Genomic DNA, 19,376 nt, shown 5'->3' on the forward strand with positions numbered 1-19,376 from the left:
TCATCGAGTTCTACTTTCCTCCCACTTATTTCTTTCGAGAGAAACTCTTTCTCTAGAAAGGATCCATTCTTGGCAACAAAGATCTTGCCTTTGGATATGAGGTAGAAGGTATACCCAATAGTTTCTTTAGGGTATCCTATGAAGACGCATTTTTCCGACTTGGATTCGAGCTTTTCAGGTTGAAGTTTCTTGACATAAGCATCGCATCCCAAACTTTTAGAAACGACAGCTTAGGTTTCTTCCCAAACCATAATTCATACGGTGTCGTCTCAACGGATTTTGACGGAGCCCTATTTAAAGTGAATGCGGCAGTCTCTAAAGCATAGCCCCAAAATGACAACGGTAAATCGGTAAGAGACATCATAGATCGCACCATATCCAATAGAGTGCGATTACGACGTTCGGACACACCATTACGCTGAGGTGTTCCAGGCGGCGTGAGTTGTGAAACTATTCCACATTTCCTTAAGTGTGTGCCAAATTCGTGACTCAAGTATTCTCCCCCACGATCTGATCGCAAGAACTTGATTTTCTTGTCACCTTGATTCTCAACCTTACTCTGAAATTCCTTGAACTTTTCAAAGGTCTCAGACTTGTGTTTCATTAAGTAGACATACCCATATCTACTCAAGTCATCAGTGAGGGTGAGAACATAACGATAGCCACCGCGAGCCTCAACACTCATTGGACCGCACACATCAGTATGTATGATTTCCAATAAGTTGGTTGCTCGCTCCATTGTTCCTGAGAACGGAGTCTTGGTCATTTTACCCATGAGGCATGGTTCGCACGTGTCAAATGATTTGTAATCAAGAGACTCCAAAAGTCCATCTGCATGGAGCTTCTTCATGCGTTTGACACCTATGTGACCAAGGTGGCAATGCCACAAGTATGTGGGACTATCATTATCAACCTTACATCTTTTGGTATTCACACTATGAATATGTGTAACATTACGCTCGAGATTCATTAAGAATAAACCATTCACCAGCGGAGCATGACCATAAAACATATCTCTCATATAAATAGAACAACCATTATTCTCGGATTTAAATGAGTAGCCATCTCGAATTAAACGAGATCCTGATACAATGTTCATGCTCAAAGCTGGCACTAAATAACAATTATTGAGGTTTAAAACTAATCCGGTAGGTAAATGTAGAGGCAGCGTGCCGACGGCGATCACATCGACCTTGGAACCATTCCCGACGCGCATCGTCACCTCGTCCTTCGCTAGTCTCCGCTTATTCCGCAACTCCTGCTTTGAGTTACAAATGTGAGCAACCGCACCGATATCAAATACCCAGGAGCTACTACGAGTACTGGTAAGGTACACATTAATTACATGTATATCACATATACCTTTAGTGTTGCCGGTCTTCTTGTCTGCTAAGTATTTGGGGCAGTTCCGTTTCCAGTGACCACTTCCCTTGCAATAAAAACACTCAGTCTCAGGCTTGGGTCCATTCTTTGACTTCTTCCCGGCAGCTTACTTACCGGGCGCGGCAACTCCCTTGCCGTCCTTCTTGAAGTTCTTTTTACCCTTGCCTTTCTTGAACTTAGTGGTTTTATTCACCATCAACACTTGATGTTCCTTTTTGATTTCCACCTCCGCTGATTTCAGCATTGAATATACCTCAGGAATGGTCTTTTCCATCCCCTGCATATTGAAGTTCATCACAAAGCTATTGTAGCTCGGTGGAAGCGACTGAAGGATTCTGTCAATGACCGCGTCATCCGGGAGATTAACTCCCAGCTAAGTCAAGCGGTTATGCAACCCAGACATTTTGAGTATGTGTTCACTGACAGAACTATTTTCCTCCATCTTACAACTGAAGAACTTGTCAGAGATTTCATATCTCTCGACCCGGGCATGAGCTTGGAAAACCATTTTCAGCTCTTCGAACATCTCATATGCTCCGTGTCTCTCAAAATGCTTTTGGAGCCCCGGTTCTAAGCTGTAAAGCATGCTGCACTGAACGAGGGAGTAATCATCAGCACGTGACTGCCAAGCGTTCATAACGTCTTGGTTCTCTGGGATGGGTGCGTCACCTAGCGGTGCTTCTAGGACATAATCTTTCTCGGCAGCTATGAGGATGATCCTCAGGTTCCGGACCCAGTCTGTATAGTTGCTGCCATCATCTTTCAGCTTGGTTTTCTCTAGGAACGCGTTGAAGTTGAGGGCAACATTAGCCTGGGCCATTTGATCTACAAGACATAGTATAAAGATTTTAGACTAAGTTCATGATAATTAAGTTCATCTAATCAAATTATTCAATGAACTCCCACTCAGATAGACATTCCTCTAGTCATCTAAGTGAAACATGATCCGAGTCAACTAGGTCGTGTCCGATCATCACGTGAGACGGACTAGTCAACATCGGTGAACATCTTCATGTTGATCGTATCTTCTATACGACTCATGCTCGACCTTTCGGTCTTCCGTGTTCCAAGGCCATGTCTGTACATGCTAGGCTCGTCAAGTCAACCTAAGTGTATTGCGTGTGTAAATTTGGCTTACACCCGTTGTATTCGAACGTTAGAATCTATCACACCCGATCATCACGTGGTGCTTCGAAACAACGAACCTTCGCAACGGTGCACAGTTAGGGGGAACACTTTCTTGAAATTATTACGAGGGATCATCTTATTTAAGCTACTGTCGTTCTAAGCAAATAAGATGCAAAACATGATAAACATCACATCCAATCAAATAGTGACATGATATGACCAATATCATTTGCTCCTTTTGATCTCCATCTTCGGGGCTTCATGATCATCGTTGTCACCGGCATGACACCATGATCTCCATCATCATGATCTCCATCATCGTGTCTTCTTGAAGTTGTCTCGTCATCTATTACTTCTACTACTATGGCTAACGCTTTAGCAATAAAGTAAAGTAATTACATGACGTTTATGTTGACACGCAAGTCATAAATAAATTAAGACAACTCCTATGGCTCCTGCCGGTTGTCATACTCATCGACATCCAAGTCGTGATTCCTATTACAAGAACATGATCAATCTCATACATCACATATATCATTCATCAAATCCTTTTGGCCATATCACATCACACGGCACATGCTGCAAAAATAAGTTAGACGTCCTCTAATTGTTGTTGCAAGTTTTTACGTGGCTGCTATAGGTTTCTAGCAAGAACGTTTCTTACCTACGCCAAAACCACAACGTGATATGCCAATTTCTATTTACCCTTCATAAGGACCCTTTTCATCGAATCCGATCCGACTAAAGTGGGAGAGACAGACACCCGCCAGCCACCTTATGCAACTAGTGCATGTCAGTCGGTGGAACCGGTCTCACGTAAGTGTACGTGTAAGGTTGGTCCGGGCCGCTTTATTCCACAATGCCGCCGAATCAAGATAAGACTAGTAACGGCAAGATAATTGACAATATCGACGCCCACAACTGCTTTGTGTTCTACTCGTGCATAGTAACTACGCATAGACCTAGTTCATGATGCCACTGTTGGGGAACGTAGCAGAATTTTAAAATTTTCTACGCATCACCAAGATCAATCTATGGAGTCATCTAGCAACAAGGGATAGAAGAGTGCATCTACATACCCTTGTAGATCACGAGCGGAAGCGTTCAAGAGAACAGGTTGATGGAGTCGTACTCGTCGTGATCCAAATCACCGAAGATCCTAGCGCCGAGGACGGCAGCTCCGCGTTCAACACACGTACGGAGCGAGGACGTCTCCCGCGCCTTGATCTAGCAGGGAGGAGGGAGAGGTTGAGGAAGAGGGCTCCAACAGCAGCACGACGGCGTGGTGGTGGTGAAGCTGCAGTACTCCGGCAGGGCTTCGCCAAGCTCTTATGGAGGAGGAGAGGTGTTGGGGAGGGGAGGGGCTGCGCCTTGGATGTTGTATGCAGCCCTCCCCTCACCCCTCTATTTATAGGGGAAGGGCGCCGGCCCCCTCTAGATGAGATCTAGAGGGGGGCGGCGGCCAAGGGGAGGGGGGCTTGCCCCCCCAAGCAAGGGGGCGCCCCCCTTAGGGTTTCCCCCAAACCCTAGGCGCATGGGCCCTAGGAGGGTGTGGCGCCCCAGCCCACTTGGGCTGGTTCCCTTCTCCATACAGCCCATAAGGCTCTCCGGAAGAGGTGGCCCCTCCCGGTGGACCCCCGGAACCCCTCCGGTGGCCCCGGTACAATACCAATATGCCCCCGAACCTTTCCGGTGACCGTATGACAACTTCCTACATATAAATCTTCACCTCCGGACCATTTTGGAACTCCTCGTGACGTCCGGGATCTCATCTGGGACTCCGAACAACATTCAGTAATCATATACAAGTCTTCCTAACAACCCTAGCGTCACCGAACCTTAAGTGTGTAGACCCTACGGGTTCGGGAGACATGCAGACATGACCGAGACGACTCTCCGGTCAATAACCAACAGCGGGATCTGGATACCCATGTTGGCTCCCACATGCTCTATGATGATCTCATCGGATGAACCACGATGTCGAGGATTCAATCAATCCGTATACAATTCCCTTTGTCAATCGGTACGTTACTTGCCCGAGACTTGATCGTCGGTATCCCAATACCTTGTTCAGTCTCGTTACCGGCAAGTCACTTTACTCGTACCGTAATGCATGATCCCGTGATCAATCACTTGATCACATTGAGCTCATTATGATGATGCATTACTGAGTGGGCCCAGAGATACCTCTCCGTCATACGGAGTGACAAATCCCAGTCTCGATTCGTGCCAACCCAACAGACACTTTCGGAGATACCTGTAATGTACCTTTATAGTCACCCAGTTACATTGTGACGTTTGGCACACCCAAGGCACTCCTACTGTGTCCGGGAGTTGCACAGTCTCATGCTCTAAGGAAATGATACTTGACATTCAGAAAAGCTACAGCAAATGAACTACACGATCTTTGAGCTATGCTTAGGATTGGGTCTTGTCCATCACATCATTCTCCTAATGATATGATCCCGTTATCAATGACATCCAATGTCCATAGTCAGGAAACCATGACTATCTTTTGATCAACGAGCTAGTCAACTAGAGGCTCACTAGAGACGTGTTGTGGTCTATGTATTCACACATGTATTACGATTTTCGGATAACACAATTATAACATGAACAATAGACAATTATCATGAACAAAGAAATATAATAATAACCATTTTATTATTGCCTCTAGGGCATATTTCCAACACCCTCTCCCTCGCCTGCGTCCTTTCCCGCCTAAAGCCAGCTGCCCACATTCATGCCGGCCCAGAGCAAATGTGACGTCTCCCTGACGCCGGCCGCACCGTATCCCCGGTGTCCTTGCATGTTCAATGACGGAGAGATGTTTACTGGACAGGACGGGACATATATCTAACACGTCCGTTCAATGCCCCGCCCGTTCGACCGCTTTCTTTATTGAAAAATGTCAAAAATGTAATGAAGGTTCTCCGGTTTAGACGAAAATCGCCTGGTTTGCATGTAATTCGTTCGGTTTGTTGAAATCCGGTTTGAAATATATGTGACTACAGTTGGATGACCAACTCCCGCATCACTGAGATGCGGTGCTCGGTTTGGGTCAGCATCGGAGATGCCCTTGAAAACTTATTTGTGGTCACACCTCCAAGACAGGCAGACAACAGCCTGCAGATCTTCAGCTCGTTGTGCACGTACACCCGTGGTCGCCAGGCCTCCTATGCGAGCATGTAATTTGTTGTAAATGTCCTATTTACGAAAAGATATATGAAATTACAACTATTCACACGCAATAGTTAAATGTTGTTCCGGTCTCAAATAGAATCAGGGACATTAGAGTTGCTAAGTCTGTATGGCTTCATCAGATTTATGATTTGTAGCATCAACGTTGCAACGGGATCCTCCTATCCTTTTCCAGGAGATGACAGATTTAAACATGGCCAATTAAGACTTTCATCAGCCCTGCATCAACAAAATGGAATGACGCGTAAGATTGTAAAGTCAAAACTCACTGGTTTAGCATATACTGTCACTGCGGAATCACCTGCCTGCACTGCTGCACCATGCAATCCACTCTACATTTCTAGTGAAATAAGGTACCAACCGCTGCCTGCTAAGCACAATGGTCCAGAGCTGAGGACTTCTGACGGAAGCGTCGTAAACACCATAGTCGAGTGGTAACACGGAGCTTCAGCAGGAATTCAACAGAGAAGAAGAACCAAGCTCGAGTTAAGTTCCGAGGAACCCTGCTGTTCTCACTCCACAGCTGTGCTGTATCACTGATTCACTGCCTCAAGCACATGCGCTGCATCAACGCCGGCATGACAATTCCGGCGCTCAGACAGGATTTAGCAGGCAAGAGTCTGATGCAGATCATTACAAGAGACGGTGCGAGCCTAATTCTCTATGTTGATCCAGCTAAACCAGGTGGTTTATGCACTCCCCTTTCTTTAATCAAGGTCCTCATGTTTTCAGCTGCATCCCACTTGCCCGACTCCGCGCTGATGTTCGACAGCAGAACATAGTTCGAGGTCTTGCGAGGTTCCAGTTCGAATAACTTCTCAGCTGCAAACTGCGCGAGCTCGTCGTTCTTGTGCACCCGGCATGCTCCAAGCAATGCACCCCATACACCAGCATTAGGCTGGATCTGCATTCCCTGAACAAGTTTAAAGGCTTCGCTCAGTCTCCCAGCTCTTCCAAGTAGATCCACCATGCAAGCGTAGTGTTCAGCCACAGGCTGTAATGAGTATTCTTTTGTCATCGAGTTGAAGAAACGCAATCCTTCGTCAATTAATCCTGCATGACTACAGGCTGACAAGACACCCACAAATGTGACCTCGTCGGGTCGGACACCATTGGCTTCCATTTCTCGGAAAACTGAAATAGCCTCGGTCCCACGACCATTAGAAGCATAGCCATCAATGAGCGCATTCCATGAAACAATGTCCTGACCTGCCATCTCATCAAATATTTGTCTTGCTTCTAAGATCCGTCCACACTTGGCATATGCAGAAATCAGGGAATTTCCAGCAAAGGAATCACTGATATACCCACTCCTGACAAGAAGACTGTGGAATTGCCTCCCGACTTGCAAAGCAGCCAAGTCCGCGCATGCGCTGAGACAACTCGCATATGTAGACCAATCAGCCATCTTTGCATCCCTTCTCATGAGCAGGAAATATTGGAGTGCTTCGAAACAGAGCCCATTCTGAACAAACCCGGAGATAACTGAATTCCACGATACTGCATTCCTCTGATTCATCTTTCTGAATATACCTACTGCCTTGCGCATTTGACCATCTTGGGCATAGCCAGCAATCAGGGTGTTCCAAGAAACCATATCCTTGTTTGGCATTTGCTGGAACAACACCATGGCCTCGTCAAGCATTCCACAGTGGACATAGCCAGATATCATTGTATTCCAGCACACCGCATCTCGGACCTCAAGTGCATCAAAGATGTGGCGTGCGTCATCGATCATCTTGCTCTGCAGATAGCCATGCATCAGTGCAGTCTTCGCTGCAAAACTATCAAAAGGCATCTTGTTCAGCATATCCTTTGCTTCTTGGAGCTTCCCAGCACGCACTAATGCACTTATCATTGTCGTCCACGAAATTGAGTTCTTATCTGGCATCTCTGAAAACAATCTATAGGCCTCATCCATGTGCGAAAGCCGCAAATACCCACCAAGCATCACATTCCAAGACACCACATTCCGTTCAGGCATTCTGTCGAACAATTCTCTCGCCTCACCAATCCTCCCTGCCCGGCAATAACCATTGAGCAAGGTGACCCAAGAGATGACATTAGGTGACGGAACTCTCTCAAATAAGCCAGCAGCCGCATTGAGATCTCCAGCGCGCACATAGCCCTCCAGCATCAAGTTCCAGGACACCATGTCCCTTTGCGGCATCTCGTCAAAGAACTGGGCCGCCCGAACTATTTTCTCATTGCGGGTCAACCCGACCAGCACCGAGTTCCAAGAAACTATGTCAGGGGCCGGCATTTCCCGCAGCAACGTCACCGCGTCACCAAACCTGCCATTCTTCGCGTATCCAGAGATCATGGCATTGTAGCATGCCGTGCACTTCTTCCCAGGTATTCGATCGAGCGTCTCCCTGGCAAGCTTGAGCTCGCCCGCGCGTGCATAGCAGGAGACCATCAACGTCCAGGAGAAGTCGTCCCGGGCAGGCATTGCGTCGAACAGCTCCCGGGCGTCCGCTACACGGCCGTGGTCAGAGCAGGCCGCGATCATGGCGTTCCAGGAGACGAGATTGCGGCGGGGAATCTCGTCGAACAGGCGTCGCGCGTCCGCGAGGCGGCCGTGGCGCGCGAGCGCGGAGAGCATGGCGTTGTAGGAGACGGTGTTGCGGTGGGGCATCTCATCGAACAGGCGGCGTGCCGCGGCCAGCTGTCCCGAACGCGCCAGGCGCGTGAGCTCCTGGTTGCTCCGGAACACTGCGGAGGTCGCCGCCGCGGCCACGCCGGTGGCCTTGGCCGCGGCCATGAGGTGGCTAGCCGGCGGTGGCGGGCGAAGGTGTGCGACTGACTGCACTGAGGAAGGGAGCAGCGGGTTCAGACTTCAGACTTGGAGCACAAACTGGGCCGGCAGCCGAATACTACGACTTAAACTATGGAAGCCCAACCGATCTGACGTTAATAGGCCTGTGCAAATTTTAAATCGATTTTACAGCCCAAGTAAAGCGCTTAGATTCATTGGAGGAAAATCATGCCTGGAAATCGAATAACCAACAAAATTCCAAGGACTGCTAAAAAATCCAAGGTTTCTACTCCCACTGTCTCAAAATGTAAGACATTTATTTTACACTAGTACCTTAGAAGATGATTTATTCCATGTCAATTTCAAAGAAAAAAAAATACACCACATGCATGAGCTCCGGGAGGATGGAGGCCATGGAGGCAGCGACAACGGAGCAGCGGAAGGGCGTGAGTGAAAGTGGCGGGAAGAAAAGAGCTCTACCCGTCAAATTAGGAAGTTGCCACTATCAAGCCTTGTTGGTGGGCCCAGCGAGGATGAAGGTCAACCGAGTCTCCTTGTTGGGTCCATCATGGATAAAGGGCTCAACCGAGTTTCCTTCACTTAGATAAGCTCAACTGGATCTCCTCATCGCTGCGGTTGACGTGGCGAGTGATGGTCTCAGATGGAAGGAAATGGAACAAATAAGACGATAATGTGACGACAACAAGCATAGACGACACACAGGGGCATGTAACTAATTTCTTCAAGCGGTAGCGACATATACCGAATTCATCAGGTTTGAGTGGCAGACCTTGAATATTCCAGTTCAGGAGTGGCATGAACCGAAAAATCCGTTTTTCAATTGAGTGAGTGTTTTTTCCCAATACACAAAATATTTTTTTAAACATGGCGGGCAGAACTGCATATAAGAACATATACAACCAGATTTCTCAAATCCGCCTCCTAAGGCCTCATTCGGTTTGGAGGAAACCAAAATGTAGGAATTATGAGTAGTATAGGAATTTGATAGGATGACACTTGCCATCCTAAGAAATTGTTTTGCCTCGTTCCTACGCACAAAATGAGCTTTGAGTGGATGTGTAGATTCCTTCAAAAATAAAGGAAATGAATAGTATTTCTATGAGATTCATGTACGCGTTTCCTACAAACCGAACGCATCTATAGAAATTTTTTCTATGGAATCCTTATTCCTACGTTTTTCCTATAGAAATCCTCCAAACGGAACGAGGCCTAAACATCTACGGATGCATCCAAGCACCACCATGGGCAGCACCGGACGACCATTCAAATGACTTGCCGGACAACCACACTCCTCATATCAAAATCCTCAAATCCATGAAAATCCATGCACGTCAACCATATAACACAAATTCATCACCAATTCAACAAAGCAAAATAAACCATAATTCAACAATTCAAACATGCCAAAAATAAAATTCAACTTCCAGGGCGTGTCTGGCCAACATGATGAATCACTCACGTCTTGTCTATGGCGTCTAACTATCCAGAATCACTTCCCATTTAGACATCGAAACATTGTCAGTTGCGGGTGAGGCGGATGGCGGCTTCCTTGTTGGCAGCATGGTGGATGGGCACAGGGCGGCCGGCCGCAGCGGAGGGGACACATCCACGTCGATTTCGACCACCTCCTTGACCGCAACTTTCTTCGCCGCAGCATCCTGCTCGTGCTGGCGGGCACGACGCTCTCTCAGGGCGACGTTCTTTGCCCTGCAGCTTACCGCCACAGACATGACTGGAACAGACTCATGCTGGCAGTGGGGGACGGATTACTCAGTGACGACATCTACGACGGCGTGGATGGGGGAGCAAGGGTGGAGGACGGCGACGTCTCGAACGTGGGAAAAGAAGGATGGATGTCTGAGGAGTCTGGTCTGGTCCAACATGACAGCCAATCAGTGAGAGGGCCGTCCATTCATATATACAAAGGGCATTTGAGGAGCCCGCTGTAGATGATGCTCTAACTTCTCTAATATTTTATTTTAATTGGGTATGAGCCATCGATTTTTGGATATGGACCGTGGGGGGAGAATCTCCAACCCTTCACCGCTAAGGAGCATCTTCCTTTACAACCAACCTTTCCCTGCAGCTCATATTCCCTCTGAGCTTGAGCTACAAGCTCGGCGCTCGTCTATACAGTTGCAGTTTGGGTTGGCACTGCCTATATACCACCCACCTCTGCGCAAGTGTTTAAGATAGTCCCACAGATAAACGCAAAAAATTGACACACACCCCCACAGTAGCAATGGAGATGGGACGGTCACTATGGCTCGCGCTGCTGGTCCCTGCGATCATGGTGTCCTTCTACGGCGAGGCTGCCATGGCGGACGCCCAGACATCGACGGCGGGAGGGTCACCGCCGGACACGAACGTGCTGTGCGTCAGCAAGTGCGGGACGTGCCCGACGGTGTGTACCACGCCGCCGCCGCCGGCGGCGGGCAGCGACGGCAGTGGCTACTCCTCGCCGTCGCCTCCGCGCTCTATGACGACTCAGCCATCTCCGCCGGCCGTGCCGCAGCCGCAGGCCAAGGGAGGGAAGCCCAGCGGCTACTACTACTTCTTCACCGCCGGGAGCGGCCGGAGCTGCGCCGCCTCGAGCGCTCGTTACACGCTGCTGCTCCTGGCGCTTCTTCCCGTCGTCGCTGTTTAGGCTGCTGAATCTGGTGTGGCGCTCGGTGAGGAGTGAGGACCCGGCGGCAACTCGATCGGCTCCTACGTGTGGTTCGCTATTGGTGACTAATTTATCTGGTTAAGTTTCCCATGTGCTTCCCTTCGATCGAGATGATTTTCGATAGTCACTGGTGTAATTTGGAACTTTCGTTGTCAACCTGAATTTGGCTGATCATCATCCCTTGTGTTGTCTCTGTTTTTGTTTCGCTCAGCACACCCGGTTTTGCTGGGCCCCACTCTTTACAAGGCAGGTATAAAATAAAGAAGTACTTCCTCTATAGGCTAGTAATGCGCACGTGCAACCCACGTTAATATTTAGGCAATATATTAATTGCACACGGATATTAGATATGTTATTATTTGTGTGTTAATCATATGATTAATGCAATATTTGGTATGATAATAATTGCATGTTAAACATGCTTAACACTCGCCATTGAAGCAGTCTAGGTTGTTGGATTAACTTAGTTCGATGGCTGAGATCAGTTGGATCTGCCCCTTTGAATCTTTTTATATTGGTATAATAATATAATATAAATATAGAAGATATAGATTAATATGAATCTTTCAGGCCTCCTTTGGTTTAGAGGAATTTCATAAAAAATTTAGAGGATAGAATTCTTATAGGACTTTTTCCTTTAGAGCCCTTTGGTTCATAGGAATGGATTCCTATTCCTACATAGGATTAGTTCCTATCCTTCACATTTCATAGAAAAATAAAAAAGAGCCTAGACTCAATGGAAAAATTCCTTTGGTGTCAAACAAATGACATCTTATTTCCTATTCCTACTCATAGGATTTGAGATACATGTCATCTCATTTCCTACAAGATTCCTATTCCTATGATAATCCTATCCTATGAACCAAAAGAGGCCTCAAATCACTAAAATAGTGATCTAAATGATCGATCTTATATTAGCTTATAGAGGAAGTAGTTAGGACTGGCCTCTTTTGGTTCATAGGATAGGATTATTATAGGAATAGAAATCTTGTAGGAAATGAGATCCTATGAGTAGGAATAGGAAACAAGATGTCATTTGGTTGACACCAAAGGAATTTTTTCATTGAGTCTGGGCTCTTTTTTATTTTGCTATGAAATGTGGAGGATAGGAACCAATCCTATGTAGGAATAGGAATCCATTCCTATGAACCAAAAGGCTCTAAAGGAAAAAATCCTATAAAAATCCTATCCTCTAGAATTCCTATGAAATTCCTCTAAACCAAAGGAGGCCTAAGTGGATTAAAACTCGGAGTTTCAGTCGGTTGAAGTCAGCACTGTAGGAACTACTCCCTCCGTTCGGAATTATTTGTCGCAGAAATAGATGTATCTAGACGTATTTTAGTTCTAGACACATCCATATCCAAGACAAGTAATTCCGAACGGAGGGAGTAGATGATATGCCAACACTGGATGGAAAACAAAATTACATCTCAAATGTGAAAATATAGAATATGTATACAAAGGCAGAATCATTTTTACTGGAAAATTGTGAAAAAGAGAACTCGGCCATTAGAAAGAAACCCGAAGGCGTTGCTTTCTATGTCAACGAAACGACCCGAAAGCTGGCTCCACCATCCGTGGTGGCGTAATTGCACACTCAGCGAGAGAACCTTTTTGCTAGAACCATGGTTATAACCTTACATCCAGAGGACTTGCCATCATGCTAGAAGCACATTATTGAAAATATTGGAAAATAATATGAAATTAATATTACATGGAATACTAACATGAAAGATAATGGCGAAATGTATCTAAGTAGATTCGTCCTAACATCTCATGTGTTCCAGTGTAGCAAATAATAGCATGTATTCTTTCGAAGGATATATGACATAGCTGCAGCTGAGGGGCACCTATTTTTTTTTCTGTTGGGGGCACACCATGTATAAGGAAAATCACATGATTTAAGAATTGGACATGTAGGCTATCTTCTCTATCCTCTTCATTATATACCACATATATGTGGGGGCAAAATCAACGGACGCCGCGAGAAGGAGGTTGCAAGGACGGGGAGAACCTATTACAGGGAGGGGATGCAACGTACCACCAGGTGATGGGTGTCAGACAACAAAGCCTTCTAGTTCGTCCCATCAAGGTCGTTGACTATTCGAGGCAGAAACCCGTTAGTCTTGAGCAGGGGTGCAAGCACATAGTTGTGCAGATGAACGGAACACAATAGCGGAGCTACTTAAAGGGGAGATCAAATTGCGTCAATTACCACGGCATGGAAAGAGAATAATATTAATATGTTTCAATTGCAACTGATTAGTGGGATTTAATGGAGATGGAGAAGAGTGAGATGGGTTTGCCAAGGAAAAAACGTGAGGCTACGATAGAGGATCCTCCGAGGGAAATCATTGTCGGAGAAGACGGGAAGGGGTGGCGATCTGAAGGTGAATCGTCGGGAAAGGAGAACGCTCGCTTGGAGAAGGAAGGAAGAGTGATGGGCCTTTGGTAGAAAACATAAGCATGAGCCCAGCCGCAAGAAATCTAACTCGGGAAGGCAGTGAGAGTTTTAACACTTCAGATTGGCCAGCAAAAGAGGATGACATGGAAGTGAAAGTGCTAGTTATCGACTAGAGGGGGGGTGAATAGACGATTCTTACAAAAGTCTTCAAGACAGGCAATGTCTTCAAAGAAGCGAAAGCGAAATAGTAACTAAACAAGATATAGTGGAAGATAAACTACACAAGGCATGCTGGAATGTCAAACAATGGAAGTGAGATGCGAAGACAAACAGTAGTTTAGGAAGATAGTGTGAAGACAAAGATGTAATCAGAGGGAATGTCTTCACACCATGTTTTCAAACAAAACGAGCATATGCAATGTCTTCCCGAACTAAACACTAAGTAAAGGAGTGAGGTGATAAAACCAGTTGCTTGGTGAAGACAAATGATTTGTTAGACCAGTTCTAGTTCCTGTGACAACTGTACGTCTGGTTAGGAAGGCTAAGAGTGAACTCAGAAGACCACATCTCACCTTATTCCCCTTGAGCTAAAACCCATAGGTCTTGTCCAATCACTCAGGTAAGTCTTCAAGGTAGACTTCAAACCTTCACAGACTTCATTCACCGACAATCCACAATGACTTTAGTTCACGCAGAATAGAATGACTTTAGTGATGATCAAAACTCTTTGGGCTCTGGGTGTTTTGGGTTTTGTCATCACAAGGTTTCTCTCTCAAAGACGTTAGAGATGGGTTGCTCTCAAATGACAAAAGTCGTGCACAAACTCAAAGCAGCCACCAACTTATGGTGGAGGGGTGTACTATTTATAGCCAGGAGGCAACCTGACATGATATGTCTGAAATGACACTGGGTCAATGGATAACTGACATGTGTCCAACGGTCCGATTTCAAACACACATGGCAGTGATACGTCTCCGTCATATCTACTTTTCCAAACACTTTTGCTCTTGTTTCGGACTCTAATTTGCATGATTTGAATGAAACTATCCCAGACTGACACTGTTTTTAGCAGAAATACTATGGTGTTGTTTTTGTGCAGAAATAAAAGTTCTTGGAATTGGACAAAACTTTGTGGAGATTTTTTATGGAATATATACAAAATACTAGAGCGAACATCGACTGGAGGGGGGCCACTAGTTGCCCACAAGGCAACAGGGTGTGACCACCCCCTCCTCCCAGGCGCGCCCTGATCACTTGTGGGGCCCACATGGCTCCGCTGACCCTAATCTCAAGCCTATGCATTCCTTTTCCACGAGAAAAAAAATAAGAGAAGAAGTTTCATCGTGTTTTATGATACAGAGCTGGCGCCAACTCCTGGTCTTCATCCGGAGGGCTGATCTAGAGTCCATTCGGAGGTTCGGAGAAGGAGATTCGTCGCCATCATCATCACCAACCCTTCTTCATCACCAATTTCATAATGCTCACCATTCGGAGTGAGTAATTCCTTCATGGGCTTGCTGGACGATGATGGAATTAGATGAGATTTATCATGTAATTGAGTCAATTTGTTAGGGCTTGATCCATAGTATCGACTATGTTCTGAGATTGATGTTGCTATAACTTTGCTATGCTTAATGCTTGTCACTAGGGCCCAAGTGCCATGATTTCAAATCTGAACCCTCTATGTTTTCATGAATATATTTGAGTTCTTGATCCTATCTGCTAGTCATATGCACTTGTCATTATTCTGATCCGTAGACCCCATAGTGACAATTGTTTGGTATACTCTCCGGGGATGATTGTAATTCGAGAAGTTCATGTATTCACCATGTGTTAATGCTTTGATCTGGTTCCTTATTAAAAGGAGGCATTAATATCTCTTAGTACTCAACTGCTAATACTTAGAAATATTTTTTGGCTCCCCTTGTGTAGAATCAATAAATTTGGATGAAATACTATCCTCAAAGATTACTGCGATCCCTTATACATGTGGGTTATCATGTATTTTGGGCGCGACGCCACTAATGTTATTCTACTAACGACGTCGGCAAGCGACCCCATTGGTGACACCTTACCACTGGTGTCATACTAGCGGTGCCGGCAACCGATGCAACTGGTGACACCTTACCACTGTCATACTAGCGGTGCCGGCAACCGATGCAACTGGTGACACCTTACCACTGATGTCATACGATCGACATCGGCAACAGACGCCATTGGTTACACCTTACCACTGACATCATACTAGCGGGGTTGGCCTACAACGCCACTAACTATGTTTTACGAACGACGCTCGCAGACATTTCTGCACTAGTGACCAGTTCCTCAACTGTTTTATAACATCCATTTTCTTTCTCTATATGATATATGGTGAGGGTGTCCTGGACTAGGGGTACTAGCCCATAGGATCTACCACCAATGGGCTGAACTGAGGCCCACCAATCACTGCCTGGAGGATAGCCGAAGCTGTGAACCCAGCGTGATCCAGATGGACACCACTGAAGACTTAATGTATACTTCAGGGACAACTCTAATAGTCGGCATGCTTATTCCTAGTTGGTAACCGTCCATATGTAAACCCAGGTACCCTTGGTGCCTATATAAACCGAGGGGTTTAGTCCCTAGAGACACAACAACAATTACTCGCCTTAAGGTTTAGAACACAATATACGATCTCGAGGTAGATCATCATGTACTTGATACCCTATCACATCAATACAATCAAAGCAGGTCGTAGGGTTTTCCCTCTTCGAGAGGGTCCGAACCTGGGTAAACATCGTCCCCCTAGTCTCCTGTTACCCGCCGCTCTCAGATCCACAGTTCAGGACCCCCTACCCGAGATCAGCCGGTTTTAGTACCGACATATGGGTCATTTCAGTAATGCACGGGTCGTGGCGCAATAACGATGTCCGTTTTATTTTAAGACTACTATTCTAGTTACATTGCACGGTGTACGGAAAGCTTAAGCTATTTGATCTCCCACTGATTGATTGGAGCAAAGAGCCTCTGTCACATACTAATTACTAAGCCATCTGATCCATGACTGTGATTCAAAATTACAAATACTGGAAGCACTATTACCCCTGCAGCTTAGCAGGATGAACATCATGACATAATTTTGTACAAAAAAAGACACCAAATAGATAATGTCACTAAGGGGAAACATTAGTATTAAGAAGGCAATCGACACAAGACGGGGGAATGGATTTAGACCTCGTTGGAACTAAACAACCTGACAAGGCAACGTTGAAGGTCCATCCCTCTTTCGACTTAAATATGCAACTATGTTAGGCGTGTAGGAAACTGGGAACTCGCCAAAACATATATTTTTCTGTTGCTTAGAACTGATGTTTGTATCTGCATGAAATTTAATGTTTTGCTTATGCATGTTTGTTCAAATGTCTGCAAGACGTCTTTCTACCATCTCTTTAAATATTGTTACTCCGTGAGAGGGAGAGATGTTTTCTGTTCTCATGTGTATTCTTCCTCCAAATATAAATATGTTCTCCGTCCAAATGAGATGCATCACGTAATTTACTCGTTTTAGTTGCTACATTAACAATATACAGCAAAAGTAATTCCTACATTGGTCTACATTTTCTAATTGATCCCAATCGCCAATCCAGATCAAGCGACAAAAAATAAAGAAAGGAAAGCAGGATTTAGGATTGAGAAATACAGTGCCCTGCTGCTAGACAGCCCGGCCTCGTGCTTGCTTCTTCACATCCATGACCTGCAGGCTGCAGCGCGCCAATGCCGCTGGCTTCTGCACCATCAAACCTAGGAGAGAACCTGCATCTGAACAAACAAAACTACGGACATGTCGGGAATCTGCATGAGTCGATAGGAAGGGACCGGAACACCAATGAGGAGAACAGAAAAAAAACACTATTTCTACACGCTTTCAACGGCGGCGGCGGTGGTGAACTGGTGATTCCTACTGAATCAGTGTCGAAGCAATGATGAGTCCCTTCACACGAACTGTTTAATGCTGCCACATAGGCCGGTGCTAAGGATTCTTCATCCATGGACTTGCTTCACTATTCTCTAATGGCATGCCACACGTCGTGCACCGGTTCCGATCGATGGTCTCCTTGCCTGTATGATGAAAAGAGACCTGATCATCATAGAAGGAGGAGCGGCAGTGAGAAACGGGAGGAGGTCATGGGAGGAACGACAAGGGAAGGCGCAAACCGTGATCGGTAGCCATCCTCAGAGTCCTCACCAGCGGCGGGTGGAGAGGAGGCGTCGGCTGCGCTGCGCTCATACCACTCTCTGCAGGCGCTGTACTGATCCCGGCCCTGGCGCATCGCGGGCATGGCGAAAGGCCCATGGACTGGACGAGGCGAGAGACAATCGACGGCGACGGGAAGACCGCAGGGCGGAACCTGAAGCGGGGAGATTTCTCTCGGCCTCTCGGGGCGAGGGCGTCTGGGATTGGATCGTGGGGTCGTGGGGTTGTGTGCTCGTGGTTTCCTTTCATTTTTCCTCCGTTTCTTTTTCTCTCTCGCCCTATTTTCTTATGCGGGGAGGATGTCGTACGAAGGGAGGAGATGATTGTATGAAGCGGGGGGATTGAACGAGGTGGTCGAACCATCACCACGTCCGATCCCTTTTTAATAATAGAGATATTTATCATAGAACAATTGTTCTACAGTTTTCACATAAAAAAAAGTCTGCAACTTGAACCTGGGTGGGCAGGTTCCACCACAAGGAACAAGTCCATCCAAACTACGCTCAATTCTCTCAACACTGAAAACTTTATTATGTTTCCACAATTTATTGATACTAGTGGTTGGGACACGCCCTGGACGCGTTTCTTGAGGCAGTCCGATGCGCACCTATCTTGCTTATCATCCTTAATGGCATTTATGTATAGTTATTTGAATATAGGTGAAAATGCTATCTTGCTGTAGATACAAACACTTGTTTTGAACTAATGTAACTGAATCAGCTATGCTATTATACGAGTAATAACCTGTAAAATAGAAATATGAACTCAAATATTTCAGACCAACTTTCTTATAGAGCATAGAAATTTTTTTTTGAGCATCAGTACAGACACAAGCGCTCATATACACGCGCATACACTCACCCCTATGAACGCACACACGCACACCCTATCTCTATGAGCACCTTCAGAGACTGAGCCGGCATATTATCTTGAGATTTATGAAGTCATCGTAGGCGCCTCGTCGTTGACGGGAACGTCTCCTCCTACTGAAAAGCGCATCGCCAGAAATCCTGAAATAAATCCAGGAATAATGTGAGCACCAGGATTTAAACCCTGGTGGGTTGGGGATACCACTGTCCACCTAACCAACTCAACCACAGATTGATTCACAAAAAAATTTGGACCATTTCTCGATTTGTGCGTGTCATCCTTGCGCAGGGGCCATGCTAATCTTCTCTGTATCATTCCAATTTTATCGGATGTCCCCGAAGGGACTCATTGAAATTTCATAGGGAAACATTTTAACCAAATATATTTAGGGTCAGTAGACATCCATACACTAATAACATAAACAAAAAATACTAATGTAGGTGAGGTCATCCCGAGTGGCAGAGGACTCCGTTGGGCACGGCTGCCACACCTTGATTTGGTCCAGTTTTCCTTTTATACCTATTTTTTTGAGAAAATTCCTTTTATACCTACGCATACATTTTTTTTGAGGCAAACTCCGAAGCTTTTATTACGACGTCACAATGTTTATATGGACGAAAGAGAGTCCGTCCGGCTGACCCAACCAAACATGTCGGCCAGCCGAAAGGGATAAAGCATGCTTCGTGAGCTTGTGAGCTTCGATATTCGA

At 46.0% G+C, this 19,376-nt stretch overlaps 2 protein-coding genes, 1 long non-coding RNA gene and 1 other non-coding gene across 5 annotated transcripts; 1 reads left to right on the forward strand and 3 right to left on the reverse strand.

The window, feature by feature from the left end:
• Positions 1–5,566: 5,566 nt before the first annotated feature.
• Positions 5,567–8,567, reverse strand: LOC125507842 (pentatricopeptide repeat-containing protein At4g02750-like). The gene is made up of 2 exons (XM_048672364.1): positions 6,014–8,567; positions 5,567–5,931 (listed from the first exon to the last, which is right to left on the reverse strand). Exon 1 carries the CDS (start codon positions 8,474–8,476, stop codon positions 6,374–6,376), a length of 2,103 nt encoding a protein of 700 aa, XP_048528321.1. The 5' UTR covers positions 8,477–8,567; the 3' UTR covers positions 5,567–5,931; positions 6,014–6,373.
• Positions 8,568–10,542: 1,975 nt separating this feature from the next.
• LOC125555620 lies at positions 10,543–11,336 on the forward strand. Its single transcript, XM_048718514.1, has one exon. It carries the CDS (start codon positions 10,734–10,736, stop codon positions 11,136–11,138), a length of 405 nt encoding a protein of 134 aa, XP_048574471.1. The 5' UTR covers positions 10,543–10,733; the 3' UTR covers positions 11,139–11,336.
• Positions 11,337–17,064: 5,728 nt separating this feature from the next.
• LOC125555621 lies at positions 17,065–18,128 on the reverse strand. 2 transcript variants are annotated; one of them, XR_007304780.1, is made up of 2 exons: positions 17,758–18,128; positions 17,065–17,661 (listed from the first exon to the last, which is right to left on the reverse strand). It is a non-coding gene; the product is annotated as an uncharacterized LOC125555621 (long non-coding RNA). The 2 variants fall into 2 exon arrangements; XR_007304779.1 differs by having other exon boundaries at positions 17,065–17,680.
• Positions 18,129–18,909: 781 nt separating this feature from the next.
• On the reverse strand, positions 18,910–19,012 carry LOC125511705. Its single transcript, XR_007285067.1, has one exon. It is a non-coding gene; the product is annotated as a U6 spliceosomal RNA (small nuclear RNA).
• Positions 19,013–19,376: the final 364 nt, after the last annotated feature.

This window comes from Triticum urartu, chromosome 5 (assembly GCF_003073215.2).
Source record: "Triticum urartu cultivar G1812 chromosome 5, Tu2.1, whole genome shotgun sequence".
In the NCBI taxonomy this organism is placed as follows: Eukaryota; Viridiplantae; Streptophyta; class Magnoliopsida; order Poales; family Poaceae; genus Triticum; species Triticum urartu.